The sequence below is a fragment of the Protopterus annectens genome, chromosome 14.part0 (genome assembly GCF_019279795.1).
Source record: "Protopterus annectens isolate FY-2018-M chromosome 14.part0, PAN1.0, whole genome shotgun sequence".
Classification (NCBI taxonomy): domain Eukaryota; kingdom Metazoa; phylum Chordata; order Ceratodontiformes; family Protopteridae; genus Protopterus; species Protopterus annectens.
The window spans coordinates 583,312,261-583,337,394 of NC_056748.1; the positions used below are offsets into that span (position 1 = coordinate 583,312,261).

Below are 25,134 nucleotides of genomic sequence, written 5' to 3' on the forward strand. Positions count from 1 at the left end.
ATGGTCTAGCACGTCTCTGGAACTCCCTACCTCCATCCATTCGTACCACTTTCAACCACTTTATATTCAAAAAATCTCTTCACTCTCATCTACTATCCCAGTGGGAATGCTCCTGCACCCATCCTTCATATCTACACTGGCTATCTTTCTTTCCCCCTCCTTTCTGGGAACTTCCTTGTTTCTGCCTCTCCTAACTCACACATTCTCCCTTGTACTTACTAAGCTAATTATAACAAATGTATTATTCTGTTTCCTATTCACTAGCTTCCTAATATATAATGGCTTCTCAGTTTTTGTATAAAAATGTTTCCTTTTTTAGTCTATATCATGTGTAATGTTCGTCACCAGTATGTACTACCTGAAATGTTATGCTCTAAACTGTATAATTTGTAAATATTGTATCTGATCTAAAAATCTATTGTAACCTTGTTTCTGGAGGTTTTCTCCCCAGGACTCCATTGAAAACGGGTTCATCTTGGCACAATGGACTATCCTGGTAAACCAACTGCAAATAAAATAAATAAGTAAAAATTGTCTTGCGTCCTTAACTGGACTAATTTCTATATTTAAATGCTATGTTTTAATGTGGAGCTTTTCTCCCCGGGCCTCTGCTGAAAGCAGACCTGTGTCCAGTAGGACTCTCCCGGTCAACAATGGCTGTGATGTTGTATGCAAATAATACATGACTTACTGGCTCTGTAAAATGTGGACCAAGGCAAAGCAATATCTGTAACGACCTTCTGTCTTAATGCAGAAATCAGCATTAATAAACAGCTCGTTGCTAACATCATACACCGCGTCTTTCATTATTAGTAGTTCCAGTTACACTGCTGTTTCTTCAGTATTATTGAACTATAGGGGCGTGCCCCCCCCCCTCTCGAGCTAATGTGCCGAAAACCCGATGAATATTCATGAGGCAGGTGGAGACATCACAATGAATATTCACCCATTATTCCAACACACGTCACCGAGTAGTGGGCGGGGCCTGCTACTGCGTATGGGGGGGGGGGTACTATAACGCCCACAGGGGTTGGAGCATATCCAATCAGTAATTTTTGGAAAAATTCTGTAACACATCAACACGTTATAATGGGAGCAACAGTGTCTGCACTACGCACAATAATCAGTCAACTCCTTGAAACCCATTTAGTATTTATATATATATATATTTAATATTGTTAACCACAGCAACTGCAAATTCACGAACTGACAGCAACCGTGCCTGTATAGACTAAAATGGGACTAGACGCTGCAATAACAGACACACTTTCTCACAAACTTTGAAAGGAGGGCCCTCTGTATTAAAGTAAGAACAATAACCCCCCTCCTGTCCAGTCTGATCAGGTTATTTTTGACAAGAACAGCTTTTGAGTTTCCAACTAAACACTGAATTTAATTCAACTTGAAAAATTATTCTGTATACCTACACAATCAGACTGTCTAGGTTCATTCCACAATTCTTTGAGGTCGTGCTCAAAGCGACGTTTCTGTACGTTAAGCTGCCAATCCATTGGAAGAAACGAGTGAGACAATATCGATAAATTTTATTCGTATTCCTAAAGAAAATAAACAAAACTTTATTAAAAACGCATCTTGATTTCTAAACAGCAAATTATCTAATTTTACAGCAGTTTGCTTACACGTGACGTCTGGACCTTGCTAACAGATGTGCCTTGCCACAAAGGCATGAACGAAAAAGCATGCAAATTTCTCTTTCATGTAATACAACTTCAGACATCCCTAGTTTCTCACTTGAGTTCTCAATCAAGACTCAACTCCCGCTTACAGTACGGCAAACGTAACAACCAATCACGAAAGCGAAAGGGGTGGAGTAATGCTTCTGCATTCCTTGAGCAAAACAGAGACCAAGAGAAACAAACAACTTTCCTTTCGATTTCAGACTATTAAGCCCGCCTTCTTCAGTAAATAACCCCGACAGCAACCATTTTGAGGGGCACGATAACCTATTAACACCGGAAGAAATAGCATTCTAATTAGTAACTTTTCAGAATTGATCCAAAAAATATATATTCAGTACACGTCCCATTCTCTAGACAAAGCTAATTTTTTTTAAAACTTACTTAAAATATTTGTAGCTATTTATTTGGGAAGGTATGACCAACTGAGCAAACATTTCCGCTTAAATCTGAGTCGTTGCTCTATTACTACTGCCTGTTAAGCATGGCGAGTTTGGTGGAGGTTTCATCTGCTGCTCACTTTGGGGAGCTGCTTCAGAAAAGCGGCAAGTATGTGTCAAAACACGAGGTTAAATCGTAAATGAAAGTAGACCTACCTTTTCATACTTGACGTGCACTTTAATATATTTAGGGCTTTGACTGCATTTGCTGTCCAGACTTCGACTCCAAGGAATTTTGTTTTTGTTATTTATCTTTGCTAATAAAATAAAGGTGTTTGTATAGAAAATAACATTGGCATGCTTGATCACCTGTTTGGGATGCGTTAATTGCCACAGTCTTAAGTGGCAATGGCGATTAATAAGAATGTTTTAACTATTTAATGAGAGGTATCTTGTTTCTTAGGGCCTTATTTCTTTGCTATGAAGTACATGCACTGCAGTATTCTGTAAACGCCAGTGATCTTTTATTTGCTGTTGACAGTCACTGTAGGCAGTAGTGTGTGCTTAGACCGACGAGTCCCATGTTTTTCTTTATAATCCATGTCTTAAATAGTAGCGTGTGTTTGACCCTTGGGTTCATCTTGTTTGTTCCTTCTCGGTGGCTATAAAGTTTTGCAGTACGTACACCCAGTTCATTCTGTCTCTTGTGTATTGCAGGCAGTTATTTGCAGTAACTTGCTATGGGGATGGGGGGCAATGCCAATATTATGGCTGTTATTCGCCCTATACCGTTATTGCAGTCAGTTCTTTGCAGTAGCTTTCTTTGTAATTTTTTATATTCTAACGTCCATTTTCGGTTCATTCTAGCATTACTTTGTGTTTGTGGACTTTTTTATTAGTAGGATTATATCAATCAGATTTTTTGTGACTTGCATCCATTTGCATTGCAGAGTTTAAACAGTAGTTAGTGTCTTATGTGTCCTAGAGATGAAGGGTAAAAGTAAACTGTGTTCAATGCGGTACTGTTGCAGGGCTCCCCATTGTTTTTGTTGCATCATGTCATATTTGTAAGTGATATTGCAGATGTGTAAAGAAATGCTAATTTGCACAGATAAATGTCAACATATAACTGATGTATAAAGTTTTATATATGTGGAAGCTGTTAACAGATTATATTGAGATTTTAAAGAGCAGTTTAAAACATCTTGCATACTTTTAATGCATGCGATTATGTAGTGATGCATAGAGTCGTGCTTCTTATTCTTAGCATCTCAGAAATCTGAACAAAGCCATAAATTAAAAGTGAGACAAAATCCCCAAAATAGCGACAGTTTTTAAGTATTGCTCTTATAAACGTCTGGCATTATTTTCTAACTTCGGTCTTTAATGATTCGTCACTAATTTGTCAGAAAACCATAATTTTATGAAAAACAAACCAAAAATATGAGACAGAAATCTGGACATTCTGCGAAAATCTATACAATTGATAGGTAATAGAGTACATATAGAAGAGCATCTTTTGTCATTGCTCTACAGACACTGGAGTAGGCTAGCTATAAGAGTTTTTGTTTTCAGTTTTGAAAACCCTGGCGTTGTTTTATTTTTTTATTTTTTTAAGAATACTGAGTGAGCATGGAGATGGTTGTGGATCTTGTATCTCATTTTAAATGACATCAGAAAGTATGCAAAACTCAACGCCAGGAGTTTAAATCTCAAAATGCACACGCTCGAAGCACTCCTCAGTATGGAGGATGTCAACATCCATGCAGTAACTGAAACCTGGTTTAAGGCTCCATAGAGCACCCCAGCACTGCCGGGCTACAACTCATACCACACGTTTCGGCCACAGAACATGCACTGAAACACAAAAGGAGGGGGTGTATCTATATTCATACCTACACCTCCAGGTTAGTGGTGGAGCATGATACCTCTGAGATCATCCATGTGCAACTAACATTGAGCAAATCTGCAATGCAAATTGTGGCCTGCTACAGATCACCCACCATGACCCAGGACCACCACTCCACCTTTCTGGAGACACTGGAAAACATAAAGGTCCAACCAAACACCCTGATATTGGGCGATTTCAATTACCCTAAGATTCACTGGGAAAACTACTAGAGTACAAATTCCCCAGGCCCAGCGCTTCTAGAATTCATCAACTCAAACGCCCTGGATCAGGTGGTAAACTCCCCTACCAGAGGTGAAAACATATTGGACCTGGTCATCACCAATATGGGTGACAACTTTTCTAAAACAAACTTCACCTTACTTAAGACAGAGGTGGTAAGTTTCACAGCCCCCACACTAAAGGATAATGCTGCCCAAGATGCAGAAACCTTTCCAAGTGCACTCAATGAGCACCTACAAGGATGCATGGATCGTGCCATCCCTAGCAAAACCAAGACTCACTCCTCTAAGAGAAGGAAACCAGTTTGGTGGACCCCTGCAATAAACAGGCTATACAATAGAAGGAGGAAGCTAGTTCAGAAAAAAGCAAATCCCAAGAAGGAAAGACATCCCTGATCAGTAAGAAACTGAGATCCCTCATGAAATCATCCAAGGCTAACTTTGAAAGAAAAATAGCCAAGTATTCAAAAGATAACCACAAAGCCTTCTTTAGCTATGTTAAGAATCTAAGTGGCAACTCACAGATATGCACTGAACTAGTGCAAAATAGCACAAAATCTACTGAACCTACTGATATTGCCAACATCCTGGCAGATAGATTCAGTGCAAACTTCACCCCCCTCTCATCTCCAAAAGGGCCCACAACAATACCGGAAAAGTGTAGTGTCCCAAAAATCACAGACGCACAGGTGAAAACAGCCCTTTCAAAAGCTAAAAACACAGCGTCAGTGGGACCAGATGGTGTCCCAGGCTGCGTCTTGCACGAACTACAGAACGAACTAACCCCCCCCCCCCACTTAAACACGCTGTTCAGCCTCAGCCTCTCCACAGGCTACGTGCCCATAGAATGGCACACAGCAACGGTTATTCCTCCCTACAAAGGAGGGGCCACAACTGACCCTGGTAACTATCACCCCATAAGCCTGACTAGCCTGGTCTGCAAGGCTGTGGAGCGTATCATCATGGAACTCGTTAACAAAGACATTGGGAATCTCCAAACACTTGACCCGGCCCAGTTCGGCTTTAAGGGCAGATCATGCCTACTAAACCTGGTTGACTTCTTCGAGACAGTCCCCAAGACCATAGACTAGGGAAAGGTGGTTCACACAGCCTACCCTGACCTTGCCAAGGCTTTCGACACCATTCCCCATTCGGGTATTACAGAAAAACTCACCAGCCTGAACATAAACCCCTACGTCACGAGATGGGTTGCCAACTGGCTTACAGACAGAACTCACACTGTAAGAATAGTGGGCTCCATGTCTGACTCTAAACCAGTCACAAGTGGTGTCCCGCAAGGCTCGGTCCTGGGACGCCTACTGTTTGGCATATACTACTCAGAGGTACAGGCGAACACAGGAGGACTATGATTAACCAAGTTCGCCGATGACTGCAAATTGGGAGCCATAATTGACTCTCCGGCTGACATAGACATCCTCCAAAAGGGCCTTACTGAGACGGGCACCTGGTGTCAAAGTCATGGTCTCAAGCTAAATGCCAAAAAATGCATAGTCATCCCATTTGGGAAAAACAAAACACCCACGAATTACCATATAGGTTGCAGCTCCCGTAATACAGAAGAGGTAATAAGAGATCTGGGGACCCAGGTAGATAGTATTCTCTTCTTTGACAATCATATTGCAAAGTTAGTTAGAAAATCCTTCTATGTGGCCCATATAATTACTAAAGGGTTCGCATCTAGAAATAAAGAGGTTGTAGTGCCCCTCTACTCGTCACTCATTAGACCCATCATAGAGTACAATGCCCCATTTGGGTTGTACCTCACAAGACACTTCCAACAGCTGGAAAGATCACAAAAGTACCTCATCAAGAGGATTACTGGTCTCAAACATATGTCCTGTGCAGCCCCACTGAAAAAACTCCGGCTGTACTTGGTGGCATATTGCTTACTCAGAGGTGATCTCTGCCTGACTTACAAAGCCATATCCTACTCAGAATTGGTGGACATGCTCCACCTAAAGAAATCGAAGTCACTGTGGGCCACGTTCTCTAGTGAGCTAAACCTCGCCACAACAATAAATAGAACATGCTGGAGGGATAGATTCCTGTCACAGAGACTCTCCATGCTTTGAAACAAAATTCCAAATTACATCAGGCAGAGCCCCTCACTAACTTTCTTCAAGAGAAACCTTGACGAGTGGATGGGTAACAGAAAATACACCCCTGGGATCACTTCATTGGCTCTACTTGACAGAGGATCAGTTAATTAATCAATGGGGTGACAGATGGCCTAGTACCTACCTATGAATCTACAAAAGTATAAAAGAAGTATCTAGGCATAAGTAAATACAGTGAATCCCCACTCCCCAGAGAGTAACCTGTATTCTGAAAAGAAGCATGTAAAAGCAGTGTCTGAGGTTAGTTCAGTGGTGTGGGGCAGAGTCAGGAAATATGTTCAGTGTGATTTTATATGTATGGAGAAGCATTTCTAAGGGTATTGAAAGGATAGAAATAGGAAGACAATTTAGTAACCTATAGGGTAGCCATGAGCCTTTTTCGGGGTGGTATGTAAATAAACTATACCGATGTGCGTCAGCAGTTGGTTCTTAAGTAGGTATGAAGCAAGCATAACTAAACCAGATGCACCTTATTTACCACTGTGTCTGTTTGCTTTATACGTTTTCACTGTGTCTTGATTGTGTGTTTTGCATATATTTTTTATGAGACTGGTGCTGGAGCAGCAGGACTTAGTCAGGAATGTTGCTTCTTGCCTTTATGTGCTGTTGTAGTTTGACCTAGTATTCAGTCCATCATGGCATAGATAGTCACATATTTGTGTTGGTCATAGTGTCTGAAGTAGTAGTGTGTCAGTTGTTGGAAAGTATTATTACACCATGGAGTGGAATCTAATATTTACTCAATAGCTGACTTCTACATGTCGAAATGTGCCAAAACTTTAGTAGTTGTTTGTGTTGTCCAGCATCAAAGTTTTCCTGTCTTCTTCCCACCCAGGTCCATTTTTTTTAGTATGTTTTGATTTGTGACATTATTTGTATACTCAAAAGTGATTAGAAGGCTATTCGGTCGAGTTTTTAATGTTTATATTTATATTTAGGCAGGTCTGATAGATAACCATATACTTGTTTAACAAAAGTGAAAATGTCATGTATTTAGATAAATGTTGGACGGCATTTACAAAATGAGCGCTGTGTAATATCTGCCGATACATGGTGCTTTCCTACAAAGAACAGAGAGTGTGGGACTTTGTTGTGCATTTTAGATTTCTGTTTTACATTTTTAAATGTTCCAAAGAGGGATAAAAATAATGACATGCTTATGGGGACTTGTGCATCCCTTGCTTCACACTTTACAGTAGTCTTCTGACAGCTCTGTAGATGTACTGGTATACATCTTTATCACATGAGTCCACTATTATTATCTTGTCTGTTTCCAAAATTGAGATATTTATACTGAAAGCATGGCTCTCATACGTAGTCCTATACTGTTCACTGGTTTCTGTACAATTTTTAGATTGTGTACTTTTGTCTTTTGCATTCTGAATTTCCATGCAGTTTTTATCCTATAGTCTCTTGCCTTAGACCCCCACCCATGATGTCATAATAGTCAGTCTAGCCAACTCTGCCAGAAATTCCCCACTTTTGTGAATCTTTTCCAAAACAGCAGAAAATAGCATAACATGCCATATCTCATTTATATCTTCGTCTGCTACCTTACTATCAAATTGTGTGGACAGCTGCTGCTGGTTGTACAAGCGGAAATGGGTAGTTAATGGTGGCGACTTTTCTGACAGATCTGTGAGAATGGACTGCTGGTTTTATTTATTTTAGATACTATACACTTGGGGAGTATAAGGTGCTGTGTAGTTGGGATTGGTGGGAGATATTACAATCTAGAACTTCCGATGCTGTGTACAGAAGATTAAACTGTAATGGAAGCAAACCATCTTTATTTAAATGGGTGGTTGCAGAGAAGATTAATTTGTCATGGAAGCAAACCATTTTTTTAATACGAGAGGGTACATCAGAGTACCAGGAATAATTTTATAATGTACTTTGGTTACTGGCGGAGGGGCATACTGACACTTTCTCATTCTGAAATGTTCCACTTTGCCATTTTTATGTGTTCTTGAGCAAGCTCAAGGCTTCTCTTTTATATTAGTGTTAAGTAAAGATGGGCTAAGCACAGCTCTGAAGGTAGATTTATTCAGTGACAATGTAAATGTTGTGCAGTTAGTCAATATTGTTAAGTGCTGCACTGCATTAACATCTAAAACATTTTCAAAGCCACATCATTTTCATTAATGTAACATTTAATTTCTGGTGTCTTTTTTTCAGTATGGCTGTGTAGAGTTAAGTTCTAATGACTCCATCTGGTTAATAAATATGTAGATAGTGTAGTAACTGAGCATATTGTACTGATATTTTATTTTACTTTAGTATGGTGCCATGCACCTTGACTGAATAAATTGTTTTGTTTTATATCTGTTATGTGCATTCTTGAATTTCATTGTCTTCTTGCCCCATGACTGCCTCACCCTATTTCAAACATCCACCACACACTGGGTGACATAGTTACCCAAGCTTTTCACTTTCTTCTTTTTCTATTAACTTTAAATGTCATACAAAAGTCCTTATTCTGTCCTTTCTCCTTTGTAATGCTTTTTGCCTAATAAACCTAGTGGAAAAATGTGTTGCTGCTAAAAATTCTTTAACAAATCCAGTTTTACTTATAGGTAATTCTAGGCTAACACCTGCCAGGGTGCTTTTTAAGCCTAGCCATGCTTCTGAAATGTGTCTGACAAGGTTTGATACTCTAGGATTGTACTAAGGGGTATATGCAGACTTGGGCATGGGTGGTCAAGCATTTGCAGGCTCTCTGTCTAATAGAGACGTAGGTGCCATACCATGGGTAAGTTTTAATTTCTCCATCTACTGGCCCAAATTACAATTGAATTGGGTTAGGAATGGCCTGTGCTTCTCGTGGAATGGGGAGGCGTGTTCTAGAGAATGAGTAGTCTCTGAGACATATAACTGTTCCTCCAACAGGTTCAATTTATGTTGCAGGTGAGGTTTAGGTCCATAGATAGCTAATTTTGATGCTTTTTTTTTGGGGGGTCAAATGTGCAACAGATTACAAGAGTTAGATGAGAGGATGCTTTGGAAGCCAGGCATAGTTTGCCTGCTGGCAGTCTGTAGGAGACAGTGTAGGCATAGGGCTTTGAGGCAGTCTGTGTTGGGACATGTTGTCTTGTATTCTTTTTATGAGGAAACCCTGTCGATACGCCAGTTGTTGCATGTGCTTTAACTACTTACCAAAGGGGACGTATCCAAAGATTGCTCTGATGAGGGCAGAGTACAGCAGAACATTGACATCCCTGAACCTAGATACTGTACCCTTGCTTATAAATTGTGGCTAGGTTGTGTTTCCTTTCTATTAAGGAGGCCTCCCGAGATGATATTTTATCCCATCAATGCAGTGTTCCTGGCCTTGGAGAGTGCATGACCAGACAGTTCCCTAGTGACAGTTGGGGAAGATATGATTGACGTTATTTCCTGATGGTTGTCAGGGGTGGAGGGAGTTGGAGTTAAAAACTGAAGCTAAATTTGTCGGCAAGTAGATTTGCTTCATCTTCTGGCTCATTATAGGTGGCTCCATTTACAATAAGTTTTGTTACATGGTTCTGCCTTGCCTTTGAGGCTGCAGACATAGCTGAAGAAAGTCTTGTGATGGTCCTTGGCCTGGGAGGCTATTTTTGCCTCCTATTTGACTTTGGTAGACTTGATTATCCCCTGAGTTGTTTGAGTAGATTGAGAGAGGTTTTTTTTTACCTTGCTGGGCATTTCATTTCCTAATTTTTCGCCTTTTTTTTGGTAACATAACGTGTTGATGTTGGGATTCTACCTGGGTGGTTTGTTTTTTTGAGTTTGCTTGTACTTGTTCTGTGCTTATTCCAGGTAGGTACAACTATCTCTACACAGCCATTAACATGATTGTGTAGGGTTTTTGTGAAAAATTCCACATAGGCAGTGGTGTTCTCAGGGTTTGGGGAAGCTTGTAATTTTGCTAGAATGCCACTTAATAGTAGGAAGTTTGCCTTAAAATAACTCCTAAAACATTTGAAGGTTAGCTGCGGTCCTGGGTTTTATTTCTTAGAAGACAGCTTTATTGTTTGGTCTGACCTGACCAGTGAGGGCATTATACTGGGGAGGGGGTGCAATGTTTCCCCTTGAAGTATGTATGTTTGTTTTTATGTAAATTGATACACATCCACCTTTTGTGCTTTCCAGTGCAGTAGCTAGTCCTGAATGTATGGAAGGCATCATAACCTTGTACTGTCTTGGTGGTCTTCATGGCTTTAAACCGTCTCTTTTGATACTGAAAATCTGTTTCATTGGCAATTAAGTGTCTGTGATCCTTGAAGACAACAAAAATAAAAAATACCATCCCCTTTTCACCAGAGTATAATATCTTTTAGTAGTAATCCATAACTGGGTGTGGGTAACTAAGGGTTTACCCACAGTTGCCATGGTTTGATCATGAGGATGAAGCATGACTGATTAAACAAAGCTAGCCATAGTTAAACAATGAAAGTAAGTGTTAAAAATGCTGATACTGAAGAAATGTGTGTTAGTTTGCAGCATTAGAAGTCCTAGCCCTCATAACCGATTTTTGTCAGAACTGCATTTCAGATAACTATTGATCTTTATTGTATAATTTAGAACTAATGAAAATAGATGGAGTCTTAGCCAACTGTTTTAAAAAAAAAAATGCCAGCTTAAAACAAGTGGTCTTGTAATGGGGGAGGATCCTCCGTGGCTGCTTCTAATCTCTGAACTAGTGGTTTTAAGAATAACTAGGGTATTAGCCTTCCTCCTAACCATTGAGTTCTGCTATAAATCTTTTACAGTAGAGAGTCGATTTATCCGAACCCAGCTTTAAGTTTTTGGGTAGGAAAAATCATGAAGTCTGAATATGTAAATGTTATACATATTCATTTGTGTATGTTTTTTGAGCTTGTAGCCTGCTCGTGCATGAAAAATATTCTTTATTGTCCACTGGAATCACTGAATGTTTTGAAAAGTGTATTCCCAGCATGCAGAAAAAAAACAAGATATTAGAAGATTTTTTATCCGGTTCAGTTACCTGTTTGATTATCCAAACTACCCTAGGTCCCAATTAGTTTGGATAATCAACTCACTGTGTAAGTGTGCCATAGTCCATGATCCAGTGGATTTTCCACTTTTGGTGAACCAACTGCTCCCAATGCCAAAGCCATGGACCCGGATGCAGAGTCTAACGGAAAACTACAAGAATAACAACTTGGTGAACCGTCCTTACACCAGGAGTCAAACCAACAGATAAATAAGACTCTTTTTTTGGTGTTTAACCTGTCTAATTATCAACTTACTGACTCTGAACTATCTGTTTTAAACAAAGGTTTAACCTTTGTACCTGCACAGTTAATGGACATTCTAACACTTTTTAATAGAAGTCAGACATTTTGTTCATAATCTGAGTTTGAAAACAATTTTTGGTAATATGAACAATTATGAGACTACACTAAGGAGGAGCGTTTTTGCTCCACAAGTCACAGGTGCTTTACAAATGTTTGAAAAAGCTATTGAACAAGATATTTGTGCATTGTATAAAAACCACAAAGCTGCTAGATATTTTAACTAGAGATGAACATCAAGCTGTACATTCATTAGTTGAAAATCATGACATTGATTAAAGGTGCAGACAATGGGGGAGGGATTGCAGTAATGGATAAACACACTTTTATTTGAATAAAATGCTAATGATGTTGCAGGATGATCAATATAAAACCATCACAAGGAATGAAGTAAAGGGCTTGTGTTTAGAATTTAATAGCAGGTTATGTAAAATGCACGACACTGGCCTTATTACAGATGATTTGTTTAACTCTTTGAAAACTCAAAACTACCATTTATGTATGGTATACCAAAACTACATAAGGGTGTGAGTGACCCTCCAATGAGGCCTATAGTGTCTTCAAGAGGGAGGGTGGGTGACAGAACCTATGTCCAAATATGTAGAACAGCAATTACGAATAGTTTTGGATAAAATGCCTACCATTTTGAAAGATAACAGCTAGCTTCTTGGAGCATTTTTACATTTGGTCAGGGGGTTATTTAAATGATAGGCCCACACTTTGTCACCATGGATGTCAATTCACTTTTTACTTCTATACCACATGATGAAGGGATAGCTAGCACCAAGATATTCTTAGTGAAGTATTCAGGTTATGAGATGCAGAAAATTAATTTGCTTTGTGAAATGTTGAGATTAGTCTTAACTAATAACATCTTTTTATTTGATACAAAACTGTATTATCAACAAGAGGGCATAGCGATGGGAACAAGCTTAGCTAATACTTAAGCAAACATTGTTATGTATATATGGGAGGAAAATATGTTCTCTCTACAGTAAATGAATATAGAGATTTTATTAAGTTTTACAAGTGTTATGTGGATGACTGTCTTCTAATTTGGGAAGGGAGTTCAGAAGAGTTTCATGGATTTTTGGTGTATGCCAATAAGAGCACCTTTTTTAAAATTTAAGCATGAATGTTCTTCTCAGCAGATAGCATTTTTTGATGTCATGCTGTTAAGAAATGGGAAGGTGAAATACACGCTGAAATGTATAGAAAGGTGAAACGTAATAATTATTTACATTGCAATAGTATGCACCCTCCTTTTATGTCTGATGATAAAGTTTTGAACCAAATGCAAAGGATAACAAGTTTGAACACACTAGATAAATCAGATAGTCAGTTAATAAATATGGGTCAGGACTTTCTCATGAGGGGTTACTCAGAGAGAGAGCAGTGGAAAAAGCATTACGAGAGGTTAAACACCAACAGTCAGAGCAAGATATAGTTCCATACTGCAGAAGTCATCAAGGGAAGGATAGAGCACAAATTAGATCTAACAAAACAAGATGTATGCTCACTTGTAATAGGAATACAACAGAAGTAAAAAATATTATTATGAAGCTTTGGGAAATTCTAAGAGATGTTCAAGTGCTGCAAGATTTAGTAGCAGAAGGTCCAGCATTTGGTTACAAACGCAATTGTATGTTGAAGCAGACATTGTGCTACAAGGAGCAGACAAAAAGTTTTTTTTCTAGGAAGTGGATGTAAGCAGGGTACTTTAAAATGTAATAATTGTGTATATTGTAAACGTGTATATACAAAGCGATCAGTTATACATCCTGTTACAAAATGGAAACTGCAATGCTAGTAACTTAGTTTATATGGCTAATTGTGAATTATGTGAAAGTCATTATGTGGGAATGACCAACAGAAGGTTCAAAGAGCATATAGCTGGTCATCTTAGTGATATAAAACTTAATTATCGACAAATGCATTAAATAAACACATTTGAGATAGAGGTGAACAACGTGTTTAAATTTCTGATATTGAAGGTTATTTATAAACCACTTAGAGGTGGAGATGTAAAAATGTTAACAGAAAGTGAGGAAATGAAATGGATTTGCGGATGAAGTCCCATTTACCACCAGGACTAAATGACTAATGTAACTCCCTTAAGTAAGGTTTTAAAGTGAAACAATCTGTTTTAAATTGTGCCATGTGAGTTTAACGATTGTTTAACTGTTGACTGTTATTGCTAAGATGTATTCGCCTGAGGAAGCCTTATGGTGAAAGTTTTACCTCCTGAAGAGAGGTTTTAACTTGCGATTTTTAATAAAAGAATCTGAGTGTATCCAGTGCTCTTTTTATTTTTTTGGAGTTTGTTTGGATATTGAGTATTGGTTAACCTTCAGCTTATCAGTTAATTTTGGGTAAGTGTGCCATAGTGATAGTCACGTTTTTTGCTTACTTTCTCCCAGTTTTAAGACTCTTCCCTAACATCTGATAGCTTGAAACATTTCACGTGAGACTGCAACATGAGCACAGTTACTTATCCATGTTAAAGACAGCTACGAGGAGATAAAGGATTTGGCTCCGAAAAAATCATCACAGTTAGTTTTACATTATGTTTTGCTTCCTTGTAGCTTTCTGTTCTCTGGTAGTTTTGTTTATAGTCAATTGTATATACTTTCTTTAGTAATTCCTGAACATACATTGTATATATTTTCTTTACTAATGGTATAGAATCAGTATTATTCCAATCGGTCCAATTGGATGTTCTTCATTCCACATTGCTGCAGTCCTAACCATTGGGTAGTCCGCTGTCCCAGTCGGCCCGAATACCAAAGTATATGGCTGACGTCGGTCAAGGCGCATTAGTCTGACGTCAGGGTACTAATGCGCATGACCGACGTCATATCCTCAGTCTTTTTTGCCGCATGGTCCGATGCAGAAGCAGTTTTGCGAGTGCAGGTTGGCGTTCTGAAATTTTCTGAAGTCGGAGTTTCAGACCGAATCAAAGTTGGCTAAGTACCCGTTGGGAATATTTTGTTTTTCTTGCCTCAGTATTTAACGGATGTCAGAAAAAGTGAATAACTGTATTTCTTGTGGGAAACAGATAGCTCATAGGGATTACCATACCTTGTGTATACCTTGCTTAGGGCCTGAGCACGACGTTGTTGGATGCCGCTCTTGTGCTAGATTTAACAAACGCACTATTAAGAGAAGGTTAGACTGTGCCAGGTTAGTTTTTGGGAAGCGTTGTAATTATAAAATGCCGTCGGATGCTCAGACGCCCGCTTCGTCCAAAAAGCGCAAGGACAAAGCAGCAAAGCCTAGAGTGGAAGAACCGACAGTCCCGCACGTGGGTTCTTTAGAAGACTCAGTGGAGCCGGAGGTTTTGCCAGGAGTTTCTTTGGAGTCTCAGGGAGAGACTTTACTGTTACAGGATGTGTCCTCTCAGGAGGTAGGCCAGGCTGAAGGGGCTTCTCAGGTGGCTGTTCTTCCCTCTCTTCCTAAGGTGGTTAGAGCCTCCCTTCTGTTTCCAAGGCTTCTTTGAGAGGCAGGCCAGGTTTAACTTCAGTGGGGTTTCTCCTAGTTCTTCAGGATCTTTGCCTAAGAAACATATGCTTAAAATGGCAGAGGATTTGATTACTATGATTAGAGGTTCTATGCCCCCTCCTGATAAGAGGCCTAGGGTGGAACCTGAGTTTGAGAGTTTTGAGCAGTGTTCGGAGGCTTCTGAGTCTTGGCTGAAGACTTGCAGGAGTATCCTCCTTATTCTGATTCTGATGTGGATGATTCTACTCCTTCAGCTTCTCCTCCTGAGGATTTTTCATTTTCAGAGACTCTGCATTCCATGAGGGAGCATTTTAAATGGGAAGGTCAAGATTTCTCTGATTCCAGGAAGAGGCTTAGGGAATTCTTGTTTTTACCCCAACATAGGCCTTTAGCTATACCTCCTGTTCTGAATGTGGTGGAAGATGTTTTTGCAGAGGCTTCCCTGAACCCTGATTCTTTGCCTCCTGCCCCAGTTAAACCGGATAGGTACTATAGGGTGCCTGAAGCTCATAAGTATCTTTTCCTAGGGCAGACCCGGAAACTGTCTCTCAGGGGCCTAAAGGTGTTAAGGCTTCTGTTGTTAAAAATCCTGTTCCTCCTGATAAAGAGGCAAGGGCTTTGGATAGATGGGGAAAGAAAGTGTATACTTCTTCCACTTTAGCCATGAGGGCGTTGAATTGCCAGTTTCACATGTTAAAATATCAAAATTATCTCCTTTCACAATTGAAGTCTAAGGTGGATGCTCTGGCAGAAGGTATTGAGTGTAAAGAGTTGCAGGATTTAGTTCATGTGTCTGAACAGGTGGGTAAGCATTCCTTGCAATGTGGTTTTGATGCTGTGCAGGCCTCCTCGAGGGTGGCTGCCACTGGTTCTGTTCTTCGAGGCACGCCTGGTTGAGGGATCAGAATTTAGCTGAGCATGTTAAGACAAGGATTTTGGATGCTCCTTTACAGTCTGACGTGTTGTTTGGTTCACCTGTGGAAGCAGTTTTAAAGAAAATGGAGGACAAGGCTAAGTCTATGCAAACTGTTAAAGATTTTTTGCAGGTGCAGCCTCCGAAGTTTAGTAGAAATTGGCCTACTAAGGGATGGACATATCCTGCTTATGATTCCCAGTCTAGGGGTAGGTCTAGGCGTGGTAGGGGCAGAGCTCAAGGTTCTTTTAGGCCTAGAACAGGGAGTTCACCTGCTCAGACTTCTGGTGAGGGCAGGGGTCAGTCCTTTCGTAAACAGACCCAATGACCTACCTTTTCAGCTGCCAGTACATTCTCGTCTGGCAGCACCTTTGGGAGGAAGGCTGGCTCTTTTCAAAGAAAATTGGGATTTAATTACCCAAGACAGATGGGTTTTGGATATCATTCACCACGGTTACAGGTTTTACTTCCATACCTTGCCTCCTTTCAAAGGCATGCCAGACATTCCTCCTCTACAACAAAAAGAGGCTCACAAGCAAATTTCTCTGTTACTCCAAATAGAGGCCATTCAGCCAGTTCCTGTGCCAGAAAGGGGCCTAGGATTTTATTCTCGCCTGTTCCTAGTACCAAAGAAGGGGAACACGTGGAGACCAATTTTGGATTTATCTATCCTCAACACTTATCTGGACATTCCCAAGTTCAAAATGTTGACGTTACAACAGCTTTTACCTCTGCTGGGCAAAGATCACTGGATGGTAACTTTAGATCTCAAGGAAGCTTACCTTCATGTGCCTATCAGACTAAGTTGCAGGAAGTATCTGCGTCTTCGAGCTGGAAATTCCCATTATCAGTTCTCTGCATTGCCCTTTGGCTTATCTACTGCGCCCAGAGTATTCACAAAGGTTCTGGCTCCAGTGATAGCTTACTTCAGGCTAAAAGGAATTCAAATCTATCCTTACTTGGGCGACTGCCTGATTCTGGCTCAAGAAAAGGAAGACCTTTACAGCATTTGGAATATGTGATAGCAGTGCTAAGATGCCTAGGGTATTCTGTGAGCGAAATAAAGTCCAGTCTAGTACCCTCTCAAGACATGTGCTTTCTGGGTGTGAGACTGAATACAGCAGCCCAGATGGCCTTTTAACCCCGGACAAACAAAAGAATCTTTCCATTTACTTCCATCAACTATCTCTTCAGTCCGGGCTGACTGCAAGGACAGTCCTTCAAGCCTTAGGGTTCATGGCATCTTGTATTCTGGTGCTTCCCAATGCCAAACTGCATATGAGGAAGCTGCAATGGTATCTCAAAAATGTATGGACACAGCACTGCCAGGATTTGGACACTGTCATTCAAATAATACCTTGCATTCAACAGGAATTTTTGTGGTGGGCTCAGGAATGTCACCTAAACAAGGGACTCTCTGTGACCCGGCCAGAGGCGAGTCAGATTCTAACGACAGATGCCTCAGACATTGCTTGGGGAGCTCATCTAAATGGAAAGTGGATACAAGACAAGTGGCCTGCCAGACTACAGCATCTACATATCAACATGAAGGAGATGTTAGCAGTCCAGTTTGCATTAATGGCTTTCAAGGAGTTACTTCTTCCAGGGCAGGTGTTGATTCTAACAGACAACACAACTGTCATGTGGTACATCAACAAACAAGGGGGAACACATTCTTACCCGTTGTGCAGGCAAGCAATGCTTTTATGGGAGACTGCGCTCAGCTTGCAACTAACTCTTCAGGCAAGGTTTCTGCGGAGCACAGAACTCCTTAGCAGATGTGTTAAGCAGACAAATCATGGATCCCCACAGTGGAAACTGGATCTTCATGTATTTCAGAAATTGACAGTGTCATGGGGAACTCCAGACATAGATCTGTTCGCTTCTCCACTAAACCACCAGCTGCCAAAGTTTTGCACACAGAGGTTTCATCACACAGCTTGGAAAGTGGATGCTCTTTCTTTCAGTTGGAAAAATCTTCATGTGTATGCCTTTCCACCTCTGCCCCTTCTCCCAAAGGTGCTCCTAAAGGTCAGACAAGACAAGCCAAGGATGATTTTAATAGCTCCAGATTGGCCTCGGCAACACTGGTACCCATTATTGAGGAGTCTGGTAAGGAAGCCTCCATGGCCTTTACCTTTGATTCCACACCTATTGTCTCAGAGGGACGGTCATCTACTCAATGTCAAGCTTCACTCTCTTCATCTAACAGCCTGGCATATTCTGTTTTGAAACACAGCAGGTCTCAACTTCCTCAACAAGTTTTAAATGTGATTATGGAAGCCAGAAGACCTAGTACAAGGAAAGTGTACGCAGAAAAATGGAAGAGATTTTTATTTTGGAGTGCAGCAAAGAATTTGGAGATTTCTGAGCCTAATTTGAGTGTGGCTCTTCAATATCTTACTGAGTTATTGGACAAAGGTTTGTCTTTCTCTTCCATTAAGATTCATGCTGCAGCAATTTCAGCTCACTATGATTGTGACCCACCATTGTTTTCGCATCCTTTGTTCAAGCAATTTCTTAGAGGGCAAAGAATATAAGACCCCACGTAGAGCTCCTACTCCTGCTTGGGATCTCAATTTTGTGTTGGAGAAACTTACTCTACAACCTTTTGAGCCTGCGGCTACTGCTGAATTGAAATACTTGTCATGGAAGACTGCTTTTTGTTGGCCATTACTTCTGCAAGAAGGGTTTCTGAATTGCAGGCCCTTATGGCGGTAGAGCCTTTTGATTTTCCATAAGGATAGGGTATCATTACGTACTAATCCTTCTTTTATGCCTAAGGTGGTTTCTAGTGTGGCTTTAAACCAAACTATTCATTTGCCTACTTTCTATGCAGATCCCCAAAATAAGGGGAAAAGATTTTGCACACTTTAGATGTACACAGGCAGTTGCGTTATTATTTAAGCAGGACTAAGGATTTTAGGCAGTCTCAGCAGTTGTTTGTTTCTTTTGCTTTGAGTTCTCAGGGCAAGCCTGTGTCAAAACAAACTATTTCTAAGTGGATTGGGTTTTGCATTGCATTTTGTTATTCCCATCATGGCAAGGAGATTCCAGCTGGGATTAGGCCTCATTCCACTAGGGCTACTGCCACTTCAACAGCATTTCTAAGGGGGGTGGCAACTAAGGATATTTTGGAGGCAGCTACTTGGAGTTCAGTGCATACTTTCTCTAAGCATTACCACCTTCCTCTCTATTCTAAATCTAGGGCTGGTTTTGCCACAGCTATTTTGCAAGGCATGTTGACAGCTCCTGCTTCCTTATGATTTGCCAGCCTCCCTTACCTCTGCTTTGGGATTCTACCCAATGGTTAGGACTGCAGCAATGTGGAATGAAGAACATAGTACAGTTATGTACCTACCATAAATGTAGATGTTCGAGGATCCACATTGCTGCAGTCCAATTTACCTCCTCCTTCCCTCTGTGTTTAGGGGTGGTTGTGTGGGTGAGGTTATACTCTTGTAATTTTGTATATATTGTACATATTTTTGGTGCAGGAGTGTTTGGTGTTTTTGGTTTTGGCCTTGTCTTTTTAGGGTCTTCTGACATCTGGGGCAAGAAAAGACTGAGGATATGACGTCGGTCATGCGCATTAGTACCCTGACGTCCTGACGTCAGACTAATGCGCCTTGACCGACGTCAGCCATATACTTTGGTATTCGGGCCGACTGGGACAGCGGACTACCCAATGGTTAGGACTGCAGCAATGTGGATCCTCGAACATCTACATTTATGGTAGGTACAAAACTGTACTTTTCTGGTAAATAAAGTCCCCATCTGTTATGATTTTCCCTCCTGTATTTCATGCAATAAATGAATGCTTGTAGGTCACCAACACTTCTCTTTGATAATCTGTACATTCCAGCTATTGTAAACTGTTCCATTGTTGTCCTTATTGCCAAAATTGCACAAATCTACAATATGGGCGTTGTAATCAAATATGAAATGGGTCTTTTTCATAGGCTTTTATTAGATTAATGACCACAAGGGCCTTTTTTAAGCCTAGCCATGCATTCCAAATCTCTGACAAGTTCCAATACCCTTGAAAAGTGTAAGCAGGGGTTTGGGAAATGAAACATTTACAAGCAGGGTCCTGGGAGATGAACCATTTACAGGTTGAACTGTTTAATTTCTGAACTGGTGTAATAGCCAAATGTTGTAATATACCTTCTGCAAAAAATTAGCTTCCTCTGTCTTGCCAAGTTGGCTTCATTATGTCTAAATGCATGTGTTATCAGAATTATGCTTGGATGTTCTACACATTCCCACATTTTTAAAATGGGCCTTTTTTATGTAGGTATTTAGCCAGAAAATCTTTTGTGCTGTCCAGCCTCTACTTATTTTACGTGATTTCTGAGAAATACTTAGTAACACCTGCATAAGCCATGTCCTTTAAGATGGCTGTAAGTTCCCTACTAAGAGCCAGTGAGTACCATAAGGATAAGATTTTTTGAACCATTGTGAATAAAAACTGCTCAGTACTGCCTTATATTAAGGCATTGTAATGCCTCAATCATATCTAGTATTTTTGCTGTTGACAAACTAATACTGTTCAGTGTTCTTATCCTTCCTGCAATTTTAAGTATCAATTTCTTTAATAATTGAATCTCCAATTATTAGTACATTTTTTTTCTGACTGGATCTGAAGAATGTTTTGCCTCCAATTAAGTAATTTCTGCTCTTTTATTGTTGCAGAATAGTAGTTTTCATCACCATTAGTCTAATGTCACTTTTCATAAGCTACGTTTGCGAGCATCCAGTCCTCCTTATCTGTCTTTGTACTTCCACAGCATGATAAATGTTGTCATCTTCAGTCTTTCTCATCCTTTTTTCTTACAGTAATGTTCTTTGATCCGTCAAAATCCAGTTTTGATTATTTATTAATTGTTGCCCTTGCCTTTTTTTTTTCTTCTTCCCTACCTTGGTTTAATTTCTCCAAATGCTTACGTTTTACATACTTTGACAATAATGGACCCCAATCCTAAGTCTGGGTATAATTTAAAGTTCATGAAATCAGTATTGCTTCAAACTTTTATGTTAGCCAAGAGTACTGTTCTCAGCGCCTGCAGTCATACCTCTCAACCACACCAAATTCCTTGGAATTTCCCGATTTTTGAGGCTAAAATAATGGGGTGCCACGAATTCCCAAGTGGTCCCTTAAATCACAATTTTTTTCATTGTGCATCTCCAGCATCTGTACCCTGACTGCCTGTCACTAACCTCCAGACCCGCAACAGAACCGAGTACAAAGTGATTTACTAAAACATACATACACAATCACGTCAACATATTGTTAGAATTTCCTTTGCTAGAATTAAATTGTCATTAATCTAATCTAAACTAAACAAAAAGCTCAAAACAGTGGCAAGAAGATACAAAACAGCATAGTCACTACCGGATAGTATTCTCAAGGACAACAGCTAATTGTGCTAAATGAAAAGGGAATATAGTTTTGAAATTAACAAGTAAGCAGCATTTAAGCAACCGTCAGCAAAAAATGGCAGAGAATGTTATATCATTAGACTTGCTTATTGGTACCAAGCATCAAATTTGAAAGCCTGCTTTGGACAGCTGAAAAGATTGGGAACGACTCATCCACAGGCATGTGCTAAGCAGCAAAACCAAAAAGTAGTCCTTATTGCATCCCCCATTCTTCTTACAATGTCAACATTAAATGAATATCTCTATACATATACTAACTGGCAATGAAATTCTTAAAAAACGACAAGGGGAAAACGGTTTTATCAGTTTACATAAAGCTCCACATTTATTCAGCAATTAAAACTAAAGATGCATATTCCAGCATACTGTAAATCAATGGCTTACTATAATTTACTGAACTGATGAGATGGACTACATTATTTTGCACACATGCTTTGCAGAGTTGCAACTTTGGAGGAACAACAACATGGAGGAGGGAGTTGCAAGTAGGAACTGAATCAGAAAATGTCCAATTAAATTGGATAAAAAAAAACAAAACAATGTCAGATGCCATTCCTGTTTTGTTAAGCGTCTTTTTGAAAATACGGAAAACAGCCAAAGTATACATGTATATTGCACAGAACATATTACTAGGAAAGGAATCCTATTCAGGCAACAAAGGGGATATTGCTAAACGATCAGATTACTTGCAGAAAATGTATACAAACATTCAGTAGTCAAGTAAAGAAAATAATCAACACACCCATACCGTTGTACTTGTCAAGCTGCTTCACCTCCCTTAAGACCTCCAGCACGTATTACTAATCCATTTCAGGCCACCATGTCAGTTTCCCTTTAAGTTTCATGCAAGTAGGCTACGATAGTGCCTGCTGCATCCAGTGAGCTCCAGTAACCCGCAGTATCCAATGAGCTCCAGTCACCCGAAAAGCTCAACAGTTTTCAAAACTATAGAACGTTACATTGATTGGAGGATGCTGAAACTGCTACTTTGCTAAATTCTATCACTTCTCATTTTTAAATGACTCTGCATAGCCCACTACCACACACTAAAAGGCCACTGGCATAGCAGCTATTTAAAAGAGAAAGCACTCCTTAAAACTACTAACTAGATACGTTAGTCTTATAATTATTTGCAGACCAGCATGTGATCTCGTGACCTGATCTGTTTGAAGAACAGCACACATTTTCCTCTCATGTCATTTTAACATCTTGGAGCTCCTCAGTCCGCTTACAAATGTCAGTATGCCCTCAAGCTCCTTTTGTTCAAAATCAAGTTTCTGTTCTGAGTTCTGACTTGCACATATTCAGGTTGCTATCACGAGGGGCATCTTCATTTTTCCCACTAGGTAGTTTGCCATTTTGAGAGGCAGTGTTAATTCTGGGACTCTCTTTTTTTTCACTTTGGATGTTAGCAACAGTTGTAGAGGAGTATAATATAGAGTCTGCATGCATTTCTTATTGGCATCTGTTCTGGTGTCTGTACGTCTGAGAGGTAGTCTTCCGTATTCAGCTGTCCTCGTATTGTTTCACTCTGATTCAATGGTGTCAAGTGCTGTCTTTGACTCTTATTGTTGTATTAGAGCTGCACTTTGTGACTGGTTCTGTTATCCTGGCTTTCCTTGAGGATGTCTTACTTGTAAGTTTTATTTGATTTCTTCTTTCTCTCTTAAGTTTTGTGCTAATGTAGTTAGCGAAGGTCTTAGGTGAGAATATGGTGTGCAAGCAGTGCAGTCTGCATGACATACAGCAGTATGCAAGTTTTTGAGTCCCTTGCTCACAGCTTCGAAAATCTTAAGCCCAGCTGAACTTGCACTTTAACTTGTTTAAGGAAATGTAGTGTGTGGTGGGCCTATCCAGTTTGAATTTGATGCCCACTAGAGTTGCATCTATTTGTGACTGGTTCTTGTGTCCTGGTTTTCCATGAGAAGGTCTTGCCTGTAAGTTTTATATTTTGTGCTAATGTAGTTAACGAAGGTCTCTGGTGTTAATATGTTGTACAAGTAGTCTGCATAACATATGGACAGATGGTTATGCCAGAAATTAGACGCTCATAACTTACTGTCCAGAAAATAAATGTTGATGGTATTCCACAATTCCATTGTAGCAGGTGGGGTTATGTAATTAGGTATGCAAATGTTATGTTAATCATTGTGCCTTTTTTTGGCCGGTTGTACCTACTTTTCATGGACCTTTGTCCAGGTTTTTTGATGTTTCCAGGTTGAGGCAGATGCCTGCAGTAAACACAAGATTGTCTCTTTGTGCAGTTCATATGCTATTACTTGTATTGGCAGTATATTTTAAGAATGATTGTAAATTCTTTATTATTAGTCCTGTTGCTCCTACAACTATTGGAACTGTCTGGGTATCTTTCTTGTACAGTGCTCTCCTTTCTGATTGCAAATCCTAGTATTTTATGACTCTTTCAGTATGTTACGCACTATAATTGCTACACTCGATTTCAACAATTAGTCCTACTTTTGTATTTTTTTCTTTGACTACTAAATCTGTTTTTTAAAGCTGTTAATCCTATGTGAACTGAACCTCTTATTTGCTGATAAAGCTTTGCATTTTATGTTTCCAGTGTTTCCCAGCTACTTCTGTATTGTTTGCACACTCTTCAAGGCCAACTGTCTTTCTGCATTATTGTGTATTTCAGTATACAGACTCTCCGCAATGAGGTTATCATACACAGCAATGAGAAGCACAATTGTTTCCTGTTAAACAGAACCTGTATTTGTCTTTGTCTCCCACTTGTTCTATAGACTTTTTGTAAACCAGTTTGTATGTAACCCACTGTCTTGGGACACCATTATTAGCCTTTCATCTTTTAGTTTAAATTCACCTCTCCATTGTCATTCGTGCCTCAAATGTTGGTCAGCGTTATGTTGTTTTAGACGTTGCGTATACTTACCAGTGTATTTGAAGACTGTCCAATTTTCTTTCCTTTGTATTCTTTCTTTTATTATTTATTTCTTTTATTTTGGCACTTTCAGTTGTTTGATTCGTGTCTACTTCTGGCTTGAATTCCATCCACACACTTCAGAAATACCTCTGCTAAGCTAAGCAGTGATGTCCTCTTGGATGACTTTTCTTCATGCTTTTAGAGCTTTATGTTGTAATATGATGAGGTCAGCAAATATGTATGCAGTCCCACAATTAAAGACCTTTTATACATTTAGTCTATTTTGAGAAGGCCTCTACTTTCTTCCAGCCAAGGGTTATGTAATCTTGGTATGTACTGGTTTTTATGTATCATTTCATAAACATGGAGCATTTTTCTTTTCTTTTACAACCTATTAACTTCTGGTTGGGGTTTGTCAGTCACACCAAAGCAGTAAGTTACGACAGAAAGATGTCAAGGCAGTTTTCAATATTCATTTTAGTCTTCTGAAGTATTCCTTACTAAGCTTTGCTGTCACTTGTTCATGTTTTTTTGACAACCCTTCATCTTTTCCCAAATATTTATGCATTCCCTACTGCTCAAGTTCCTTTATATTCTATTACCGTTCCTGATTGATACTTTCTTTGTGGTGCAGCTTTCCTTTTCTGAATGTTTTTTCACAGTTATCAAGACTAAATGTTGTCATTCACGTATCATCTGAGAAAGTTTTAACCATTTGTAGTTGTGTTTTTAGA

The 25,134-nt window shown here is 39.7% G+C and overlaps 1 protein-coding gene across 2 annotated transcripts in view; it reads left to right on the plus strand.

Moving 5' to 3' along the window:
* Positions 1-1,972: 1,972 nt before the first annotated feature.
* The window catches only part of GLRX3 (glutaredoxin 3), a 669,028-nt gene continuing 645,866 nt past the window's right edge, over positions 1,973-25,134 (plus strand). The window contains exon 1 of one of the 2 annotated variants that reach the window (XM_044056332.1): positions 1,973-2,246. In XM_044056332.1, the coding sequence (XP_043912267.1) occupies positions 2,182-2,246 (65 nt within the window). In that variant the 5' untranslated portion in view covers positions 1,973-2,181. The remainder of the gene's footprint in view (positions 2,247-25,134) is intronic. The other variant, XM_044056331.1, reaches the window with a different exon arrangement.